This window comes from Esox lucius, chromosome 17 (assembly GCF_011004845.1).
Source record: "Esox lucius isolate fEsoLuc1 chromosome 17, fEsoLuc1.pri, whole genome shotgun sequence".
In the NCBI taxonomy this organism is placed as follows: Eukaryota; Metazoa; Chordata; class Actinopteri; order Esociformes; family Esocidae; genus Esox; species Esox lucius.
In genome coordinates, this window is record NC_047585.1 from 22,694,671 (window position 1) to 22,717,103 (window position 22,433).

At 42.0% G+C, this 22,433-nt stretch overlaps 1 protein-coding gene across 12 annotated transcripts in view; it reads right to left on the reverse strand.

The window, feature by feature from the left end:
• eif4g3a (eukaryotic translation initiation factor 4 gamma, 3a) overlaps positions 1–22,433 on the reverse strand; it is a 51,707-nt gene that overhangs the window by 6,784 nt on the left and 22,490 nt on the right. For 8 of the 12 annotated variants that reach the window (XM_010881777.5, XM_010881784.5, XM_010881783.5 and 5 more), the window contains 17 exons: positions 18,828–19,007; positions 18,621–18,729; positions 18,314–18,423; positions 16,521–16,655; positions 8,730–8,895; positions 7,762–8,550; positions 7,361–7,449; positions 6,893–7,166; positions 5,600–5,724; positions 4,720–4,869; positions 3,535–3,699; positions 3,155–3,352; positions 2,737–2,880; positions 2,158–2,394; positions 1,648–1,752; positions 1,203–1,341; positions 405–529 (listed from right to left, as the gene is read on the reverse strand). In XM_010881777.5, coding sequence (XP_010880079.3) covers positions 405–529; positions 1,203–1,341; positions 1,648–1,752; positions 2,158–2,394; positions 2,737–2,880; positions 3,155–3,352; positions 3,535–3,699; positions 4,720–4,869; positions 5,600–5,724; positions 6,893–7,166; positions 7,361–7,449; positions 7,762–8,550; positions 8,730–8,895; positions 16,521–16,655; positions 18,314–18,423; positions 18,621–18,729; positions 18,828–19,007 — 3,240 coding nt within the window. The remainder of the gene's footprint in view (positions 1–404; positions 530–1,202; positions 1,342–1,647; positions 1,753–2,157; positions 2,395–2,736; positions 2,881–3,154; positions 3,353–3,534; positions 3,700–4,719; positions 4,870–5,599; positions 5,725–6,892; positions 7,167–7,360; positions 7,450–7,761; positions 8,551–8,729; positions 8,896–16,520; positions 16,656–18,313; positions 18,424–18,620; positions 18,730–18,827; positions 19,008–22,433) is intronic. The other 4 variants (XM_010881787.5, XM_010881774.5, XM_010881781.5 and 1 more) reach the window with 3 other exon arrangements.

Sequence of the window (22,433 nt, forward strand, 5' to 3'; positions counted from 1 at the left end):
TAGTTAGCAGATACTTCAAAAACAATCTAAATGTTATCTGATCTGCCAGGCACCAGCAATATAGAGTATCACAGACACAGTAAGCACGTAAGGGAATTTGGCTGGGATGGAGGAAACTATTTAGTAAATCCTGCAAAATGGCAAATGTACATCCAGTCAATTTCAACAGTCCCTAATACACCTGGAAAAATGTCCAGCAACACTTGCTTGTAAACAATTAGGATTAAACTAATCATTAATCATGTACTTAAAATGTCAGGATTATGTCAGACATGAAGGAATCAAACATAAACAAAAGTCTGATGCCTTTATGTAATCAAACCAAGTACACCTAAACACCAGTGACGCTTCATGTTAAACCACCCATAATAGGCTGTCTAGGTGAACAGGTTTTTGAGGCTGACCTTGGAGATCTTGGGGATCTTCGTGGGGTCAATGGTCCTGCTGTTCTTGGTCATCGGCACAGTGTTCCAGGTCTCCTCCCTCTGCTGCACCCGCTGCTCCCTCTGCTGTTCTCGCTGCTGTTGCTCTGCAGGAGGGAGCACACACGTTCATTGGACAACAAAGTGCGCAAAGCATCTCTCAAAAAAAAAAATTCAAAAAAAAAAAAAAAAAAAAAAAAAAAAGTGCGCAAAGCATCTCTCAACTGGTTTAAGTACAGTACTGTACGCTAATGCCCAGCCTCCAATGCACTTCACCATTCAGAGATCACTCTGATGCGATTAACATTTGCCGCACGCCTGGCAGTCCCCGTCCCAAGTCCACCGGGCAGTCCCCGTCCCAAGTCCCCGGGCAGTCCCCGTCCCAAGTCCACCGGGCAGTCCCCGTCCCAAGTCCACCGGGCAGTCCCCGTCCCAAGTCCACCGGGCAGTCCCCGTCCCAAGTCCACCGGGCAGTCCCCGTCCCAAGTCCACCGGCAGTCCCCGTCCCAAGTCCACCGGGCAGTCCCGTCCCAAGTCCACCGGGCAGTCCCCGTCCCAAGTCCACCGGGCAGTCCCCGTCCCAAGTCCACCGGGCAGTCCCCGTCCCAAGTCCACCGGGCAGTCCCTGTCCCAAGTCCACCGGGCAGTCCCTTTACACCCAGGTCATTTCAACTTCAGAATACCTTGATGAATGATGCAGCCCTAACAGTTAGTGTCTCTACGTCTGCAGGCTGAGGAGTGGGGCCAGAGGGGCGAATCCTTAGAGAGGATGGGTCTAACCTGGCCTTCTTTTGGTGTCCTTGGAAAGCAGCTGCTGGTGCACCTTCCTCTGCTCCTCCTGCTCCTCGATCTTGGCCTCTTTGTGGATCTGCTCGATGGTCTTGGGGCCCTGGTCAGCTCTCCTGGACACCCAGTTATGCTGGAGAGAGAAAGACATCACTCCTATATCAATCTTTGGTTTTGACTTACTGAACCATGTACACTCATAGCCATCAGTCAAGTGCCCTCAACACCACAGCAGTAGGGTGGATTACTTTCTTCCCGTCTTCACTGATTACAGGCCGTCGTTTTCTTCCTCAGAGCTAATTATAAAACGGAAGAACTAAAAAAGGGAATTGTTTTTCTCCAAATTATTTGAACGGAAAATAAGCACTTGCTGCTGACCCACAGCTGAACTCCACATAAAAAACACACAACCAGGGATTTCCAGAGTGCACACACTTACCAATCTGAGATCTATTACATCCTGGAGCATAAACCGTATCCGAGATGATGTCTTACGCTCCTTGACAATTTTTTCCATCTGATTAAAATACTGATCCATGCGAGGCTATGACAAGAAAGAGATCTAGATTAAAGATGTATGAACACAACATTCTCAGTGGAGAGCCAGACACTCAGTTCATTCAACTCAATACCTCCGAACAGCCATTGTGATGCAGCATTGCCAAGACTAAACTGAGCACTTAGAAAGCAGGCACAACCAAAGCAACGTGTAGGCATATAAAACCGGCTTCCTACACATCATTTACAGTGGCTGGGTTAAATGTTCTGGATACACACCGTCAATACAACAGAGTATTAAAACCGAGCCCACAAGGCTCAGGCCTTTGGCCTGCAGCAGATTAAACAGGCCAGACGGTAGCAGTACGATAACAGCACCCAGGTGTCCTAAATCAACATCCACATAACGCTTCCTAATTTGACTGTCTGGAGGTGATCTAAACCCCCTCACCTTGGCCTTCTCAAAGTCCAGGTCTTTGCCGATGGTGGTGAGCAGCCTGCAGAGGCACTCCAGTGATTCCTCGTCGTGGTTCTTCAGCAGCTTGACCACACAGTCATGCATGATGGCCTCTGTCAGCATCTTGAGTTTAAACAGCTCCCCGATGAACTTGATATTGCCTATTGAGCGTCGGCGGGCTTTATCCTTGGCCTCCTCCAGCTCAAACCGTAGTCTCTCCTGATCGCTGGACTGGAGACAATTCAGATTCATTTATCTGTGCTCTTATCCATACATTAGTGATTATACACAGTTAATAATGTATATTGTAAGCTGGAGGGACATACTAGTAAGAGGCCGGGCTGGAAATGAACCAAGGACAATGGGGATATCAGACTAACAAACATTGCAATGTTTTCTAACAAGAGATTGTCAGGACATGCCTAACATCCCTCCAGAAGAAAGGTCACATGGACATTTCCACACTGTATTCCTCTACAACATAAGGACTGTAGATGTGTTAAAGACAGAAAAACGGGTTGGTGATCTAGGTGGAGTGTGTATTGGGCATTGGGCGTTTTGGGGTCTTGGTACCTGTGCAGAGTCCAGCTCCTTCTGTTTCCTCTCAAACACAACATCGTCCACCTTGTCCCGCTCAAACTCTTTCTGACAGCGGTTGAGCAGCAGCTTACGGAAGTTCACTGTGGTGCTTGGTTTGTCCGTCATGGGCACTTTGAGCTGGAGAGCAAACAGAGTACACAAACAAATTTGTTCACAGGGGCAGAGATAAAAGGGGAAAGAGCTGAGTTTAGAAAAATATTACATTGACCAGGAGATAAGGTGCAAAACAGTGAAAAGCGGGGAGGAGATACATTTAGGGCGTCTTTGCTGAATGTGCATGGGGCTTAAGATGATCTATTCCTGTACAGATTCTCTTTTGATGTTGGCTAGCAGCATTCAACGGAACCAGAGATAATCATGTCTGAACGATAGCAAGCGGAGTATAATATACCGTGGCAAGACAGCGGCACATGTTCCCGTAGGCCACAGAAAAGCCAGGCTCATCAATGGCCTTCTCAAAGACCAGGTCGATGACGCCCTTCAGGCGCTCCTCTGTGTCGATGGTGAGGTCTGTTACTTGCTTCATCAGCTGGTTAAACATCTGAGGGGTCAGTTTGTTGAGGATGCTGCGCACCTTCCGGAAGAGCTCCTAACACAACAACACGTTGAGGTTAACATTCACTCACACTTGATAAGTCTCTCGACAAATCCTTGGACAGGTCATAGTTCTCCTACCTGGAGCCACTGCAGAAGTCATAATATCTTATGGGTGAGTAGTGTCTTGTGTGGTGTGAGATAAAAGGGGTTTGCTCTTCTTCTGAACTGTGTTACCTGTGTTGTAACAACTTGCGGGTCATCTGACGGCCCCGCCCTCTTCATGCCAGGTTTCCAGGCGTTCTCTGCCTTCTTCAGCTGTACCTCGTCGTTCGCCGACACGTTCAGGATGATCTTTCTGGGCAGTAGTCGACGGGTATTCCCTCCAATGTTCATCATTTGCTGGAGAAGAGACAGGAGAATGAGGCGTCAATTCAACTGGTTACCACAAACAACACACATCGAGACCAGGGTTCCATAATAGCTTGAGCATTACAGACTTCAGACTTTCCTCAAGTGGCTATGACTACGATACCAATAATGACTGATTCCAATAACCCTTAGCAAACAAAGAGCTGGACAACATTCCCCATTATTACATTTTCACTTCAACCACAGATTTTGGATAAATTACTTGATGCAAAGTCATGTTTTTGGTACAATTTTAAAAAGGATGGGACTGAATTGGATTATGTCAACATAATCCAATACAAAATATTGTGGTATTGGGCTCGACTGCGCACTCTCATTCAAAACCCATATTTCCCACCTGCAGTGTGCAGTTTAACGTCACATCTAGTATTGTCTCTAGTTTTTGCAATAAGGCTTTTTTATGCTGCTAAATATACACTTAAAAATGTCCATCATGCCAGTCCTTGACTATGGCAATGTAATCTTTAAGCTTGCTGCTGAAAAGCTCCTACATGAGTTAGATTTAACACACTGCCATCCACTTTGCAACCTGCTCCCCCATCAAATCTCATCACTGACCTTTACACTTCGGTTAAGAGGCCCTCCCAACATACAAGACTCCAGGCAGACTCACTGGTAGCAACTCATTCATAAGTCCCTTTACCTTAGCTCACTTCTTAAAAAGTGCTACTCCAAAAGTAACCTGTGATGCAATAGATATATCACTCTGGTTACTCTAGTTCATGTTTATTTGTATTTATATATACTTTTATTTATATAAAAAAATATATAATAATCTACAATATTTACATTCTGTGTACTGTCTGGTCTTTCAATTGAATGCCTTTGGCCAGGTCAGCATTAAAAATGAGAATTGGTTCTCGAGCAACTTGGTTAAATAAAGGCAAATAAAAGAAAATGAACCCTTTACTTTAGGTGTCGTGTTCCTCCCCAACCCTAATGACCAGACAAGAGAGTGACAGACATGTGGTGTGGAGGGGTGGTAATTACGTGGGCCTGGGAGTGAGCGTGACTCACTGGTGCCCCACCACGTCCTCCACTCATCTGTCGGCCAAAGTCAGCAAATGCGGGTGTGAAGTCCGGGCCCCGGGAGATCACCCTGGATTCCACCGTCCGGGTCGGCAGCTTGTTTTGGTTTATCTGCAAAGACGCATGGAAAGGAACATAGAGATGGTGAGTGATCCTCGAACACTGTGGGCTTAGCCACAATCAACCTCTACGATGTGTAAGTGCCTGAGGTAGTTGTCTGGGATGGGGTTTGATCCTGAATCTGACCCACCACTGGGGAAAGAGACTGGCCAGACCCACTCCACAGGTGTTTACTGGGAAGTGGTGATTTTGCGGTTGTCTTATGACTGACATAGCGAGTCAGGTCAGAACCAGATTTACAAGGAACAGTGGGAGGAACACTGAGGGGGACATCTTCTCTGAAAGAAAAACAGGCCTCTTCAGGATTGTAGATCAACTGTTGAGTCAATTGCTATTTTTCTGGGTCGGAATCATTAACCTTGCCAAGTATGACATACTAGCCGTGATTATAATCAAAACACGATGTCTATGGCCAGCCACTACAAGCTCCATGAGTACATAGCCTTTCTGGAGGGAAGGGAGATTAACTGAAGCAGAAGCAGATCATTTAAAAAATGACTACAACAATGAAAAACATTGACACATGCTCATGTATTCAAAAACTATGCTCGCTCTGTAAAAATAAATGTCCCCTTCACTTAAAAGCTTTTTTAGAAAATCTCACCTTCTCCATTTATAGTCCTGAATACATATTAATTGATTGTGGTCTTTAAGGCCTTGCTTACAGCCACGCTCATTCTGACCACTAAGTTACAGCTGTGTTCAGCCTGCTCACACAGACCTTGTCCAGCACAACGTCACTGATCTGAGGCAGCCCATCTGGCTTCTGAGTGCAGGCAGCCATGAACTGGAAGGCCAGCAGGAATTCTCGGTTATACTGACGCTTCCCATTGGTGTCCGTTGGATCTGAGGAAAAACGCAGACGTGGGATATACAACTGGGAAAGATTTTATGACTGCAAAAACAACATTATAGTTTCTTAGTGTTAATAGACTGCTGTAGAAATATTTCTTTTCTGTCAATCCACTTCAGAAAGCTCAAATGACAAAATGAATAGTCTGCAACACAATAAGCCATAAAGGGGGGGGGGTGCATTTTGCTGTACAATTCAAGGAAGGACTTCACAGAAGAAAATGTATCATGCATTAAATCGCCCAAAATGAATAGTTGTCTTGATGATGAAGAAAGGGTCCTACATATTTGTATTCCTATTGAAATGTGTAGGGCTGAACTGTAGTCTGGCCTGGGTTACTCAAACGGGAGTGATAGGCTAAATTTCCTCCCAAGACTCTGGTTTTAGTACACTGAAGTAGGTTCTGTTGCAGTATTGTAGGGATGTCGTGTTGACACAAGAGCAGTGATAGGTCTGCACCACACATAACGCTTTGAGATATATATATTCACTCACACACAAAGGTAATATTGGAGAAGAGGCCATAAAATAGATCCCACTTCTACAGAGGAGCCCATGTGCCAGAACGCTTACAACCAACATCATTTAACAGTGCAGGTTTGTGCACTTTAGCCGCTGCTTTAATGCAGCAATACATGGTTATAGCACTCAGAGACTCTAAATGTCTCCATGTCAATGACATTCACTTTAATGAAAATGACCCCCATTCTAGTATTCCAATCATACTTGACTTGTTCAATTTGGTACCGTCTCTGGATCTATCAGAATAACAGTAAAGTCAAGCCTTCACTGAACGCTAAATCACTCTTGGTCGGAACATCTTCCTTCCAGAATGTCTCCAGACAACCTTACCAATCTGCGGATAAACGTAACGAAACAATATTCAACTTGCAGCGCCATAGTTTAGTGGTAACACTCCTATGTGCTCCATGAACGTATGTGTTTTCCTGCCAGAGGCCGGGGTTCCATTGCCCTCTCGACCCTTTTGTTCCCTTGCCCCACTATGTCACCTTTTCACCTGTCTCCCTGTAATTCCAACTGTCAATTCTGAGGACACTGATGTTTTGGACAAATAGAATATGCTTACTGTCCGTTTTATTTCATGGAGAACCACTAATGTCAAACACAGTAAAGGAGAGACAAATAAAACTGCCCTCGTACCCTCCTGGAAGAGATCTGGGGGTACTCCTGTAGAGCCCTCTTTGTCTCCAGGTGTGGCCCCACTGTCACTGCTCTCCGTCTCCGAGGTGTGCCCTGCTCCATTTCTCATGGGCTCCAGATCAGCCTCTCCATTTTCCTCCGGGGTGGGGGGCTTTTCTTCAGCTTCAAGGGCTGGGGGGACTGCTGCGGGTGGGGGAGGGGAGCTGCTTCTCCGGAGCCTGGTGGGCAGCGGGGCTTGTTCTACAGCGGCCTCCTCTGCAGTCAAAAGCTCCTCCTGGGGATGTAGGGGAAGGGAGAGGAGGTAAGAAGGAGGAACAGAACAGCTTTTTCAGGAGGGGGGGCATTGATGAAGATGTATAACTCCTTGCGGACCTTAACAACACTAATGTATTTTGTTCCACTACCGGCCATGTGGAAACAACTTCCATCTAATAAAACCTGTTTGAACAGGGAAGCCGGGTTGCTTACCTCAGTCTCCCTCTGTGGTGATTCTCCAACTGGACTCCCTTCATTTGGTTTCTTCAAGGTCTTTGGTGCAGCAGGAGCTGTTTGACAAACTGCAGAGAACATAGACATTTTGAAGACAGCTGTAGACTACTGGTTTAGCCTGAACTGCATCCACTGTAAATCAATGACTACGGACCTTCACTAGCAGAAAATAGTAGCCTGCTTCTCAATGTAACTATGAACTTCAGCTGTTGAGGCATGCTGAGAAAAGCATACAGCATTAAGTACACTCTGGCTGATCCTGTCTGGAATTGAGATTTTACAACCGTGGACAGTTTAAGTCCGGTAGGTTCACAGTGTTTAAAGCACATACTAACAGGCATCCACGTGACATCCATGATGTCATCTCTATACCCATGTACCTGTAGTGGGACTCTTTCTGGAGGGGGCTTGTAGCTGTGGCTCAGGCTTGCTGTCTGGTGAGATGAGTGCCTCTGTGCCTGCTTTGAGAGGGATGTCTTTAGTGTCTGAGGGCTTGCTGTGCTCCGCTACGGCCTTTACTAGCGGTGGAAGTCCAGGGGGAGGTGCTGGAAAAGCAGACGGGCTGGAGGACAGGGCGATTGGCACTACAGCGGCGGGCGCGATAACTTCCGCGACAGTAGAGGGCACGTCTGCCCTCACTTCACTGGGAAGGGAATCACCGCGGTCTTCTTCAGAGGTCATGACTGAAGCTTTGGGCTGAGATGGAGGTGGAGCTACGGGGGAGGGCTCCTGGGCCTGGGCGTCAAGCTCAGCCCCTGTGTCAGCATGGCCATTTAAAGCCTTAAGGGTCGGGGCTGGGGAGGGCAAAGCAGACAGGTGGAGTGGGACTTCTGGGAGAGGCTCTACGGTATTTGGGGTCTGTGTCTTTGTGATGGGTGCTAGGGGCTTAGGCTCCGCTGCAGAGGAACTGTGAGTAGCAGGCTCTGCTGCAGAGGGAGTGTGAGTAGCAGGCTCTGCTGCAGAGGCCTGCTCAGTGAGGCTGGTGACAGGACACACTGCAGGGATGGGGGCCATCATCACTGGGGTAGGGGAGTGAAGCTCGCGTTCCACAACAGCATACGGGGCAGTTACAGGTCCAATGGCCTCTCGCCTGTCCATAAAAGGTTCTGCCTGTTTAAGCCCAGGAGAGGAAGACTTCTGGACTACCGGCTCCAATTTTGGCTTATCGTCTAACAGAAAAGAAGAGACACACCACCGAATTAAACACAAAAGAGACAACGTCTTGCGCCAGTCTCTCCACTGAATGGTTTTATTTTTTTTTGTTTCCCCCGCAGGCCTCTGCTCTCAGAGCAGATATGAACACTGCCTGTAGGATGGAGTGCTGAGTGTGGTGGGTAGAGGGTCAGACCTGGCCCTGGTTTGCCATCCGCAGTCCCAGGTGTGAGCTGCTTCTGCGGGGGAGGCTCCAGGCAGTAGGCAGGGCTTGGGCCCTGCTCCGGAGTCTGGCTGCCACCCAGCTGCTGCTGTGATTTGAGGTAGAAAATGTGAGGATAATGAGGGTGCGGCCATAAAAACTAGCAACATGGAAAGACAGACAAATAAGCACAAGCAAGCACAGAAACAAAATGAAGTGGAACCAAGGTGACCAGTGGGTATGGTTAGACACAATCGGCCAAGGAAAAGACAGGGGGAAGCAGGAGAGGCAGCAACCAAGGAAAGCAGCCAATAAAGAAAGCAAAGGAAAAGAGGGGGGGGTGGGGGAGGAAGAAAGACAGCAATAGGTAGAGAAGGTGGAGAGAGAATGACAGAAATGGAGGCACACAAGATTAAACAAAGCAACGAGTGTAAAAAGACAAAAGGCAGAGAAAGACAGTTAATGTCCAATAACAGGGCAGGAATTGTTACAACAAAAGCCTTCCCTCCACAGAATCCAGCAGGATGTAATGTAAGATGATTGCCTATGTTTTCTTTGATTATTCAGAATGCAGTAAGCAATGACATTTTGTTTGAATAAATGAGTTGAAGAAATACTGTACATTCAGGATTCTTTATGGAGGGACAGAAAACAGAAACTAAATTTTCCATTACACTGACTGTACAGGAAGAGAGGGAGACGCAGAACACTGACACATGCAGGTAGGTAGAATAACAAAGGCTTGGAAAAGGAGGCTAGGGCCAGATGAATGTGTTAGAGTCCTGGCATAGAGCAGTGCATTGGGGTAGTAGCTGAAGTCTGTGTGGCTAGCTGTGTCCATAATGTCACACACTGATTTAATGAATGCTTCTAGTTGACATTTACATGTAGCTAGCTGACACAGTTTTGTTGGTCAGTTTTTATCTCTGCATCTTGTGGAGCAAAGCCATTTTAGGGACCAGCGAGAAACTGCAAGAACTCAGTAAAACGTATACATCACAGACATGGTCCATATACATCAGCTTGGCCAGTTTTATAGAAGATTAAAACCTGTAATAGTTAGTCTTGGATGCATATTTTACGTGGTTGAAATACTATTAGGTTTAATGACGTAGACAAAGCACCTTTACTGATGGTCCCTACGCAGACAGAATTAATATTTCTGGACTGGTAATTAGTGTAGCACTTCACTGCAGTTAATGCTTAATTCTGAATTAGTATTATATTCCTCAATGCGAGATTGGATAGACTAGACGCAGTCAGTATATAGATTTCAGTAACTATTTTACCCATCTGCATGTCAAGGTGCAGAAACAGCCCTACTTTCCATAGTCTTTGAATTGCTATCGTGCAGTTGTTGAGAAAGTAACACCTATAAAAATGCATAATTTTTGTCTGTAGCTATTAGGGGTGAAACGGTACGTGTATTCGTACTGAACCGCTCGGTACAGGTGCCATAGTGCACGGTTTTTGCGCGCTGTGAACAGAAAAATACATTTATCATGTATTATAGATAGAAAATAAATATAATGTACATACATACATACATACATATACACACACACACACACACACACACACACACACACACACACACACACACACACACACACACACACATATATATATACATACATACACACACACACACACACACACACACACACACACACACACACACACACACACACACACACACACACACACACACACACACACACACATATATATATACATACACACACACACACACACACACACACATATATATACACACACACACACACATATATATACACACACACATACACATATATATACACACACACACACATATATATACACACACACACACATATATATACACACACACACACACATATATATACACACACACACACATATATATATACACACACACATATATATATACACACACACATATATATATACATACACACACATATATATATACATACACACACACACACACACATATATATATATACACACACACACACACATATATATATATACACACACACACACAGACACACATATATATATACACATATATACACACACACACACACAGTTATATATACACACACACGTTTAAAAATATTTCATTGAAGAAAAAGAAAAAAAAACTCTTGCATAGACCAATGGCGTATGGACTAACCTGGGAAAAATGTCCATAGTAATAAAGTTGTCTTTAAAAAATGTTTGTTTGTTCTCGTAACTGTACTGTATGCTCCGCACGTTAGTTATTTCACTCCAGCGAGAACATAGCTAAGAGACCGTCTTAACAGCAATTAGCTTAAGAAGGAATTAACAGGTAGCTAAATGAAAAAGAGCAACATGGCAAGCATTGATGAGCCAGAACTAGAAGATGCCAAGATCACCAATTAGTGATGGCAATTCGAGACGTCATTACTGTTCTTTTAGCAGCAGGATATTATGCTAGCAGCGCTAACTCAGATTTCCTTTTTCAAAATAAAAGCCATAATTGAAATAAGGCAATATAGTTAATCTATTCATAAAATGTTATGTTTAAATGTCCGTTCCAATGTTGTTCTTTTCTGTTCTTTTTGACAGATTGTTAACTATATTGGCTTGTAAATATCAATGATGGCTTTTATTTTGAAAAGGAAATCTGAGTGCTGCCATCATAATATCCTGCTGCTAAAATAATGCTGATTAAGCCTCATTTGGCCATCACTAGCCCCAATATCAATCAGGACTGCCATCTGGCAATATTTCTGTTTCCCTGTAAACTATAACGAGGATAACCAACCAGTGGTGGATAGAACTTCTACAACATATAGGCTCTGTTCATTGACTATATTCTATTTGGGTCTACTTACTGTTATACACGGCAAATAGAAAATGCATGTACAAATTACCTTTTTTTTTCCTTCTTTGAAAGTAACGTGTTTCAAGGGGTCATATTTTGTTTAATACACTGCTATGTGACTTAATATTGATATAAGCCGCTGGGTTATGCACTCTTGTTGAATTCTGTTTTAAATTACTATTTTATTTTATAAGACAGGCACTGCTGTTTTTTTGTTGTCCCTTTATTTCCATATCATACTATTATAATAATCTCTCAGAATAATTTCTTACTATTATAATCTTATTTCTCAGGTATTTATTTTGCAGATGTATTGAAACCGTACCGAACCATGACACCACTATATTATATCGTACCGAACCATGAGTTTGGTAAACCGTTTCACCCCTAGTAGCTATGCAGCATGGTCCTAGTACATCACCTTGTACATCAAGTTGGTGATATAACCATATACTCTTCATAGTATTAGTATAGACTTCATGCTAGGCTACCTGCTGATCAGGGCTTAGTCTAGATTTTATTTTGATTGTTCAGGTTCCCTTTAAAGAATAGTTAGATTTTTTTCTTTAAACATTTAGAATACAGGGTAATTTTTTGAGTTACAGGTTACTGTGATAATTTCAGTCTTTGAAAGTCCCATTGCAAGCAAGGTAAAAGCGCTGGGTGGATACTCTAAAAATATGCCAGTTCAATTTTCATGACCAACTACAAGCTGAACATGTTTAAGGGGTTATCTACTTTTCCCTTAATGGATTTTTATCTCATATATAAATTCTGCCAGACTCATGCAGGTTCAAATCCTTTAAACTTGTATAATTTTCAGGAACAGTGGAATCTCCTTGAATACAAAGTATTCTGACTTCCTAAATGATCAAATCTCTCTTTGAGAATTACCAGTAACAAATAACACCATAAAGACCACAGGGCATGACAAATTCTCCTATTAAAAAATAATAATTGTTTTCCCACTCTGGCCTCTGCTCTCAGAGCAGATATTAATTCTGACGAGCTTTAAAATTTGGATGAAGCTGTGGTAATTGAAAGAATGGCAGGGATCCAGAATGAATCTGCTACACCGAAACCCAGCAAAATCTACTTTTCCCCCCCTAATTTTCATTCAAAAGACAGAATTAATGTGCAACTTAGTCATTGAGAATTTAACCTTTTAAATTTGTGAGGCTTCGACTCTGACATTGACATGAACGCGAAAAGTATAGCAACTCATTTATTTCGAAGGAAGCACTCAATGTCTGATGCTCAATGGCTCTACTATTGCTTTTAGGTAAAGTAATTGGTTGGCACTAGTTAATTTGAATCATGTCAGCAACACCCCTACCACAAATTCCTTATTTAATCTTAATATACTATTTTACATGACCCTGACCCTCACCATTCTCTCCTTATGCAGAGAAGGCCTTTACCGACACGAATGGTCCTACCTACTTGCGTTCCTGCAGAAATGTAAAATCAGAGACAGGTTTATTATGAGATCCAACTTCAATATAACAGGACCTGTGCAAGAATATTAACCATCACTGTTGGTATATTTAACATCCATGGAGGAACTAGACAGGGTTTAGGGTTATCGCCGCTTCTCTTCAGTTTGCCATTAAAACTTTCAGATTGGATGCAGGAATACATGGTTATAATAAGAAACCCTTATTAACATTTCCCTACACACAGATTAAACTCTTCTCTACATAACTCAATCTCAATCCAGTAGCCAAAACTTACAGTGATCCATTCATTTGGGATACAAGACCCTTTTAAGGAAAACACTTTCTCAGAGAAATTCACCAATATGGGGAATTAAGTAACAAAGCTACACTTTACTATTGAGGGCTATAGTTCTCCCACACACCAACGTAAAAATCAATGTAAATAAAAGTACATTTACATTTTAGAGAACTCCTCAAATTCCCTTCCTGCAAAGAATTAATGCCAAGTTTTAACCCTGTTTTTCCTAGACATTTCCTAAATAAGTTTATTTTTCCACATTAATGGCTTTATCATTTTCCCCCCAAAACAATTTATTATAAACAGTTTAAAGTGGACAATTCATTCCTTTCATTGGTACTAAAAACTGCCTTTTTAAATATTTTTATAGTAACAAGCTGAGATATATAAAAAAAAAAATTCAAAGAAAAACCAATGTTTTACAAAACATGCAGAAACAGATCCCGCATCAAAGTAATTAAATACTTGATATTATACCTTTTTGTATTTTATTGATACCCAAGGCCTTAATTTATACAACCAAATAACGCTTTTTACAATGTGTAGATTGCCACCCCTATTCTATTGCTGGAATATCTCTCCTATCCTATTCAAAAATTAGCCATAATCCCATCATACATAATGATAACCTCACAAGTTCTTCAGATATCTGCAAATGTAAGACAACTTGCATAAACATTTCCCAGTGTTAAAAAAACGATATCCCATTATGTTTTATAGGTACTTCTAAATCTGCCAAACATCAAACCAACTAATATAGCATAAACCTGGAAAATGAGAAAAATAATTGGTTCTTCAAAGCAAAATGGGGAAAATAATGGGGTTCTGAAATACCTAGGTAAGATTGGGAGGATAGCTTAGAATACATTCATACCTTTTCAATCAACTCTAGTCGCTGTCTTACAATACAATTCAACATTTTACTGACTAACCTACTTCAAGTCTTCCATAGGAAATTAGTGCTTTCCAAGTCCCATAGGAAATTAGTGCTTTGTGCTTGCAAAGTTAGGGTTGTAGCATCTTGTTTTGTAGTGCATCCATCTGTGCTCACACCCTCTCTGCAAACAAACAGATGCCATTCCCAAATTATCAAGTGTGAAACCAATCCTAAATGATGGCCTTGACACCCATCCTTCAAGGGCTTGGGAGAAAAAAAGCATTGGATTTATAGACCTACAATGCCACAGAGAGATACAGTGGATATAAAAAGTCTACACACCCCTGTTAAAATGCCAGTTTCTTGTGATGTAAAAGAATGAGACAAAGATAAATCATGACAGAACTGAACATTTCAATTGAAAAACAAACTCTTTGAGGGGGAATAATAAAAAAGTCAAAATAACCTGGTTGCATAAGTGTGCACACCCTTAAACTAATACTTTGTTGAAGCACCTTTTGATTTTATTACAGCACTCAGTCTTTTAGGGTAGGAGTCTATTAGCATGGCACATCTTGACGTGGCAATATTAGCCCACTCTTTGCAAAAGCGATCCAAATCTGTCAGATTGCGAGGACATCTGTGCACAGCCCTCTTCAGATCATCCCATAGACGTTCAATTGTATTCAGGTCGAGGCTGTGGCTGGGCCATTCCCAAACGTTAATCTTCTTCTGGTGAACCCATGCTTTTTTGGAATTGGATATGTGCTTTGGGTCGTTGTTGTGCTGAAAGGTGAACTTCATCTTCAGCCTTCTAATGAACACCTGAAGGTTTTGTGCCAAAATTACCTGGTATTTGGAACTGTTCATAATTCCCTCCACCCTGACTAAGGCCTCGGTTCCAGCTGGAGAAAAACAGCCCCAAAGCATGATGCTGCCACCACCATGCTTCACTGTGGGTATGGTGTTCTTTGGGTGATGTGCAGTGTTGTTTGTGCCAAACATACCTTTTGGAATTATGGCCAAAAAGTTCAACCTTGGTTTCATCAAACCATAACACATTTTCACACATGCTATTTTTTTTGTTGCAAACTTCATCCGGGCTTGGATGTTTTTCTTTCTAAGAAAAGGCTTCCGTCTTGCCAACCTATCCAATAGCCCATTCATATGAAGAATACGGGATATTGTTGTCACATGTAGCACACCGCCTTCCTGGCCTCTTGGAAGTCTTTTCATAAATTTTGGAGGGATGTCCAGTTCATGGTAATGTCTCTGTTGTGCCATATTTTCTCCACTTGATGATGACTGTCTTCAGTGTGTTCCATGGTATATCTAATGCTTTGGAAATTATTTTGTACCCTTCTCCTGACTGATATCTTTTAACAATGAGATCCCCCAGAAGCTCTCTGCGGACCATGGCTTTTGCTCTGAGATGCAACTAAGAAAATGTCTTGAAAATCCTACTAGAACAGTTGAACTTTTTTTGTGATTAATCAGTCACTTTAAATGATGGCAGGTGTGTAATGACTTATTTAACATGAGTTTGAATGTGATTGTTTGTTTGTACAAGCTAATTGTAATTATTCTTTTTTTAATTCTCTCAAAGATTTCAATTTGTTTTTCAATTGAATTGTTCACATTATAGGTCACATTAAAAGTGAAAAAGTTCTGACATGATTTATCTTAGTCTCATTCTTTCACAAAAACCTGGCATTTTAACAGGGGTGTATAGACTTTTTATATCCACTGTAAATCAACATGTTATCATCCTCACTGAGGAGAAATGTCAACTACACCTCAAAGAACCTCAATGCGCATGGTCATGTCAATATTAGAATCAGAATTGAGTTAATGACAAACACTAATAATAAATTAGCTCCTAAAATTTGACTAAATTACCTAAATCTAAATTGCTGAAATTCTATCGTGATTATGTTGTGCACTTATGTCCATTTCACGTCTTTTTGTTGTTTTCTTATGTGAAAAAGCCTGTCTACATTTAACTTTTAATGCTTTCTAATGGTCTGACTTCCTGCTGTTGCTAATGTCACTAAAACAGATTTCAGATCAGTCACTGAGAAGGTCAATATGGCAAATGGCTGGCTTGTGTATACTCCTAGTGTATTTCAAATTGGCTGTGGTGCAGCTGTTTGATACACTGTTACTGCAAAACTGCCTTACACATTTTCAAACATCCAATGAGAATGAAAAAAAAGTGTCATATTACTGTTGGGGTAGTAGTTCTCGATTTGATGTTGCTGAAATGCTATAAGTTTCACTTCAGGAGTAGGTGGGATGATAGACATGTTCTTACCTGTGGAGGGGTAGGGGTGGAGGAAGGTCGCCCGACAGGGGGGGTTGGATTCCGGCTCCCTGTGCCCCCCGCCATGATCTCCTCTGTGATGTCCTTCCCTCCTTGGTTGGGGTCACGAATACGAATCTGGGAGGACAATGACACGAAAGCAGCAGTATCTCACTAAAGCGCCGGCATCTTAGAGCAACTCTCCCCAAGCCATTCAGGGCAGTAGTGTCCTAGAGTGGTGTAGCAGTGCACTGTTCCCACTGGATTAAAGGGATATAGTGGCATCACTTTTGGAATAGAGACAATGGCATTCTTTGTATTTCAGATTGTTTCTTGGAACTCTAAATATAATTGCGGTAATGCAGGCTTACATGTTAAACAGATACGCTTCTAATCAAACCAAACTGCTGATCCCCAATACCAGGGATGTACCCATACCGATCCCAGTATCGGGCCGATACTGGGCTCATGTACTTGTACTCAAAGAAGTAGGCCGATACCACGTCATGGAAACATTAAGTGAAACCCGATGGTTGTGTCGCCTCTGGACGCATAAGTATAAAATATAGAAATCAGATTGGTAGAGTGGGATGACAGAGATGTCAGCAATGACACAAGTAGAGTGCAAGCTCTGCTAAATTGTCAAGAGGAGGAAAGGAAAAACAATAATTTAACACAAGCAATTTGACCACACATCGTTAGACACGACAGCACAGAGTTCAATGAGTATGGTAATGCTAGCAGCGCAGAACCACAACAACAGCTAACTCCAACACTGGAGAAGCAAAATAAAGTCCAGAGACATTTTATGAAAGAGCTGAGTGTGAAAAGATTCATTGAATCGCGCACAGTTTACTACTGCATGAGCATCAGAGCAGAGAAGCAACGTCCTGCACATTCAGGGTATCAAACTAGCTAGTGAGGTCAGGGAATAGTAACTGGCTGTGTCTTTGTATGCGCACGTTTGTGTTGAACTGTCAGTAAGTGTCTGTCACATTCATATAAACGTAGCCATCGTCTGAGCCACAACTCAAGGTAAAAAGTTAGCTGGCTACCTTGCTAACTTTCACAACTCGATAGCCACAACGGATTAACGTTAGAGATTCGGCAGCAGCAATAAGACCTCCGGTTTTTGTATTTTGCCTTCAAAATAAAAGTATGCAGTAAAACGTTATATAAATTCAGCGGCAAAATAGGACTTAAGATTTTCGGATTTTGCCTGTTGCCACTGGCCATTTTAATAGCTTATTAGCCTGAAATAGGCTTACTAATATCTTACTACTTGGAAAAGTCATAAGAATTGAGCAATTGATAGCAAGACTGAAGACGAACTTTACAGTGACAAAGCTATTTCATTTCATGGAACAACAATGTTTTACTTTCATTTGTGAATGACATTGATAAAATAACTATATCTATATAGGTGAAAATAAGACTCTCGTCAAGTGAAAAGACGGGAGAGTTGTGGAAATACCAGAACCCGGTGCACAACGTTTATAGGGGAGAAAACCTTTGTTTAGTTTTTTTACTTAAAAAAAACCTAGTGCAGCTTTAGGTATTTGGTATCGGTACTCTGTATCGACAAGAACCGAAATGTAAGTACTTGTACTTGTACTCGACCTGAAAAAAATGGTATCGGTGCATCCCTACCCAATACTCAAAATGCTGTCGCATTGATAATTTATCGTAGTCTTTAGTGTATGAATGTGTAATGGTTACATTAGGAGTGTGTTACGGTGAATATGTTTCGTGAACCATAGCATGCATATCACTGAGTAGAGAGGGCAGCGTGCTGAGACACTCACTGTTTTCTTCTCACGCTTGGCTGGTGGAGGTTGCTGTGGTGTAGGCACTATGATGGGGGTAGGGGAAGGGGGGTAAACCTGCTGTCCTGGGTAGAATTGAGGTCCAGGAGCTGACAGGGAGGAAAAGGCAAGATGAGAACAGTGTCTGCCTGTGTGTGTGAAGTGGTGGTAGTGAAGGGGGAGTGACTTGAAGGGGTCTGAATAAAACCATTTCCCCAGAAAAGGCTAACAGAGATGTCTACGTATGCACTTTGTACATGTCAGTTAGGGCTGGTCAGGTTTCAAGTGAGGTGCGCGTGCGACTCACCGTACTGAGCAGGGTACTCTCCCGGGCCAGGGCCTGGATAAAAGGTGCCCGATCCAGGCGGCTGCACTGAGAATTGCTGAGGGGGTACATAGGGCGTACTGTGGCGATACTGCAGAGGGCATACGACAAAAGGGTTCAAAGTAGTGTGGGGGAATAGGTAGAGGAATTCCAACTGGAGAACAGAGGCAGCAGGGCAGTCAGTCTGACCTGCGGGATGTAGTACTGGGCAGCCTGTGGGGATGGGAAGGGCATGGGGGCCATCATCATCATGGTGGGCTGGTTGGGGGGGTACACCGCCGCTGTGGGGTTCTGAGAGCCAGGCCGCAGAGAGGGAGTGTTTGTGGGGATGGTTGGCCGTGCTGTCTGCATCTGAGCCCTCTGGAAAAACTGAGAGGTGAGACACACAGAGACCGAGATATTAAATGTGAGTGAGGTAAAGCCCTGAGAAGGAAGAGAAAAGCCACAATTTTCACCTCCCAACATAAATCACTTTATGCTTGTACTGTGCCATCTCCTATCAGCTTTTGGGATGAATGGGCTCAAGGAAACAACTGAAACCTCAGAGAGAGAAAGAGCATTTTCCTTTGAAGACCAGGTGGATGACACTTACACTCCATCACCTCCTGTTTCTGTCTACACACATACATAAAAAAACACACTAAACAAATCCTTCCTCAGGTGGCATAAACAAACCCTTTGGACACCAAGTAATTGAGCAGATGTTCCTATCAAAACAATTTTCAGACTTCTTCTTACTGGTCCCCTATGGAAATTAGGCACACAACCCTTGCAAGCAACCCAGTGAACTACACCCATGCGTCCTGCAGTGGGAGTCCTGACTCCTAACCCTTCCAGCTGGGTTCCCTCAGATGGGAAATGGAGCTTGTGGACAATCAAAACACAGAGGCCCACCAGTGGTCGTAGCCTCCCACAACGCTGTGACAACGCTGTGGCTCAGCAGATTTGAGTAACACGATACCCTCACTGGTTCCACACCCATTTACAAGGGGAAAAAGTGGATAGCCACAGACAGCTCATCTATCGTTAAAAACATAGCTAACTAGCTAGCTTTTTAGCATCACACATCTCCTTGTTAATTCATCAGATTTATTATAATAAATATTTCTTGGCTATTCTTACACCACCACGCAGCCACTCCCTGTACCCATTTCTCCATGCAGCCATACACTTTCTTAGACACGACATACACTTGCTCTATGCAAACAAATTAACTGTCACATGCATAGTCAACACAAATCCTGAGTTAGTAATTGAAAAAAAGGGTGTCCCTTAGCAAGACCATTAACCTTCACTGCAAATCACCATGGATGGGTTCTTTTCAAATGACAGCTAGGTTTATTTAATCTTTAACAAAAAACTGCAAGATAACTGCAGCTTCTTGCAAATACTGCCCCTTTAAAAAAATTAATATATTTTTACACAGGGGTTTTTGATAGAGCAATTACTGCTTTCAAAGTATCGCATTTGATCGCACTTTTAGCAGTAAAGTGCTCTAGGATAAAATGTTAGTGTTTACGCTTTAGTGAATGTATAATACAATGCCCTCCACATTTATTGACCCCTTTGGTTAGGATGAACAAACAAGTGTATTAAAAAGGCATTTTTGGTTGTCAGCTTAATGAAGATAAAATGTAACCTTTAATTTAGGTGAAAATGTTCAAAGGAATTACTTCTCTTAAACCTCTCACAATTATTGGAACCACTGCATTTACTACTTTGGGCACTATCTCCTTTCTAACATAATAGCAGTGAGGCATTCTACATTTTTGATAAGGTGGGAGCACACATTGCAAGGGATCTGAGACCATTCATACTTGCAGAATCTCTACAAAACATTCCTTGGTCCTCGCTTATGGACTTCACATCACAAGGTTTCAGGGGGGTTTAAGTCAGGGAACTGGCATGGCCATTGCAGAAAACTTTAGTCAGGGAGCAATATTTGTGTGTTCTGGGGGAATGCTTTGGATCATTGTCCTTCTGGATGACCCAACAACAACCCATTTAGCGTCCTGGCAGAGGCAGTCGGATGTTGCTCTTAAATCTCCTGCTAATTAACAGTCCATGATGTCATGCATCCTAACAAGGTTCCCAGGGCCTTTGGAAGCAAACCCCACAACAACCTCACATACCCACCCACCTCTGATGTTTGGGGCCAAACAGTCTTTTGTCTCATTTGACAATGTTTCAATCAATGTGGAAAATAGTACAAATAAGAATACCCTTGAAAAAGTAGGTGTTGAAATTTTTCATTAGTATTGTTGTTTGTGTGTACGTTAGTCAATGGCTGTATGCAGAGATGGACAAATATACATAATTTATTCTAATTTTAAACACTTCAAATTAAGATATTTGGTATCAAAATAAATTACAAAATACAGCAGCAGTACACCATGTATCAAAATAAACTACTGTGTTTTTGTATTTTACAAGGGAGCATGAAATTATTTCGCAAACCATCCATCTATGGGCCTATTTCATCTATCCCTTCATCAGTACAGACTCAGTTGATTAAGTAGACAATGTTGGAAAGCTACAGCTTTTCTCTGCCTAACGAGTCATGCAATAAATCTGACATATGCAACCAGGTAACAGATCAAATATACACATATCCCTGTGATCGGCCCAGATGAAGGTTAGTTTTAAAGTAACCAACAGTTTAATGTTTGGCTAAAAGTTTGCTAATGACTCATAATTGTATGCTAATTTAGTTACTTAGTGTTTGTTAATGAAGGGCCTACTTTGCATCAGCAACACTGACTCAATGACAAAGAGGTAATTCATAAGACAAAAACTAATGACACCTTTATTCCTAGCAACTAGTTTCTAAGTAATTAATCATTTGATTGTTAATCATAAATTGAATGATAAATTATGTGTCAGGCAATCATTCATGCAATGGTATGCAAAATCATGATCCTATTAAACAGCTGCTTCAATTAGGGTACAATCATTTAGCAATCAATTATTTATTTATCAATCACTGGACACCTATTTGGAAGTAGATTATTTTTGTGTGCACTTTGTCTGCAATTATAAACTGATCAATGTTTTATTTTAAATGTAGCTAGAAACGATGGAAAGCTGGCAACCTACAAGTTTCTCTCATTGACCTTCATCTTCGGGTATGGATACATTTTCTTTTCTGATCTTAACAAGTCTGGGCAAATTACTGAATAGGCACCAATCAGAGGCAGCATTTTTATGATGTCCTCATGTAGACTTCTCTAAGTATTTTACAGTATTTTTAAAGTACAAAATACAAAACATTGAAGTATTTTGATACAAAATATGAAGCCATTTTCATCAACCCTATCAAATTCAAATTACAAAATCCTATTTTGTATTTGAAATATATATTTTAAAAACATGCATCATAAATACTGACCATCCCTGGCTGTATGTATACATATATGACCTTCCCCATGACAGGTGAATGTGCTATTCAATACTTTCAAAATATCCCAAAACATTGTTTCTTAAGCTATTGTAAGCTGTAATCTGAAAATAAGTATAGCAAGAGTGATATAAGGGGACAGCGAATTAGGGATATCTACTTTAGGTATACATGTTACTGTAAGTGAATGCCAGTCATAAAAATAAACAAGAGCTGCAGAGTCTAATTTTTGGGTTTCTGTAGCCCGCCAGACCAGAACCTTCTGCATGTGTGGATAACATTCAGCAGTGTGCACCACAAGGCTAAACATACAGGTGTGCTAGGCTAATTTGTTAAGAGTATATTCAGTAAAATGAATTCAAGGTACATAAGAGCCAAAATGCTAATTCCCATGAATT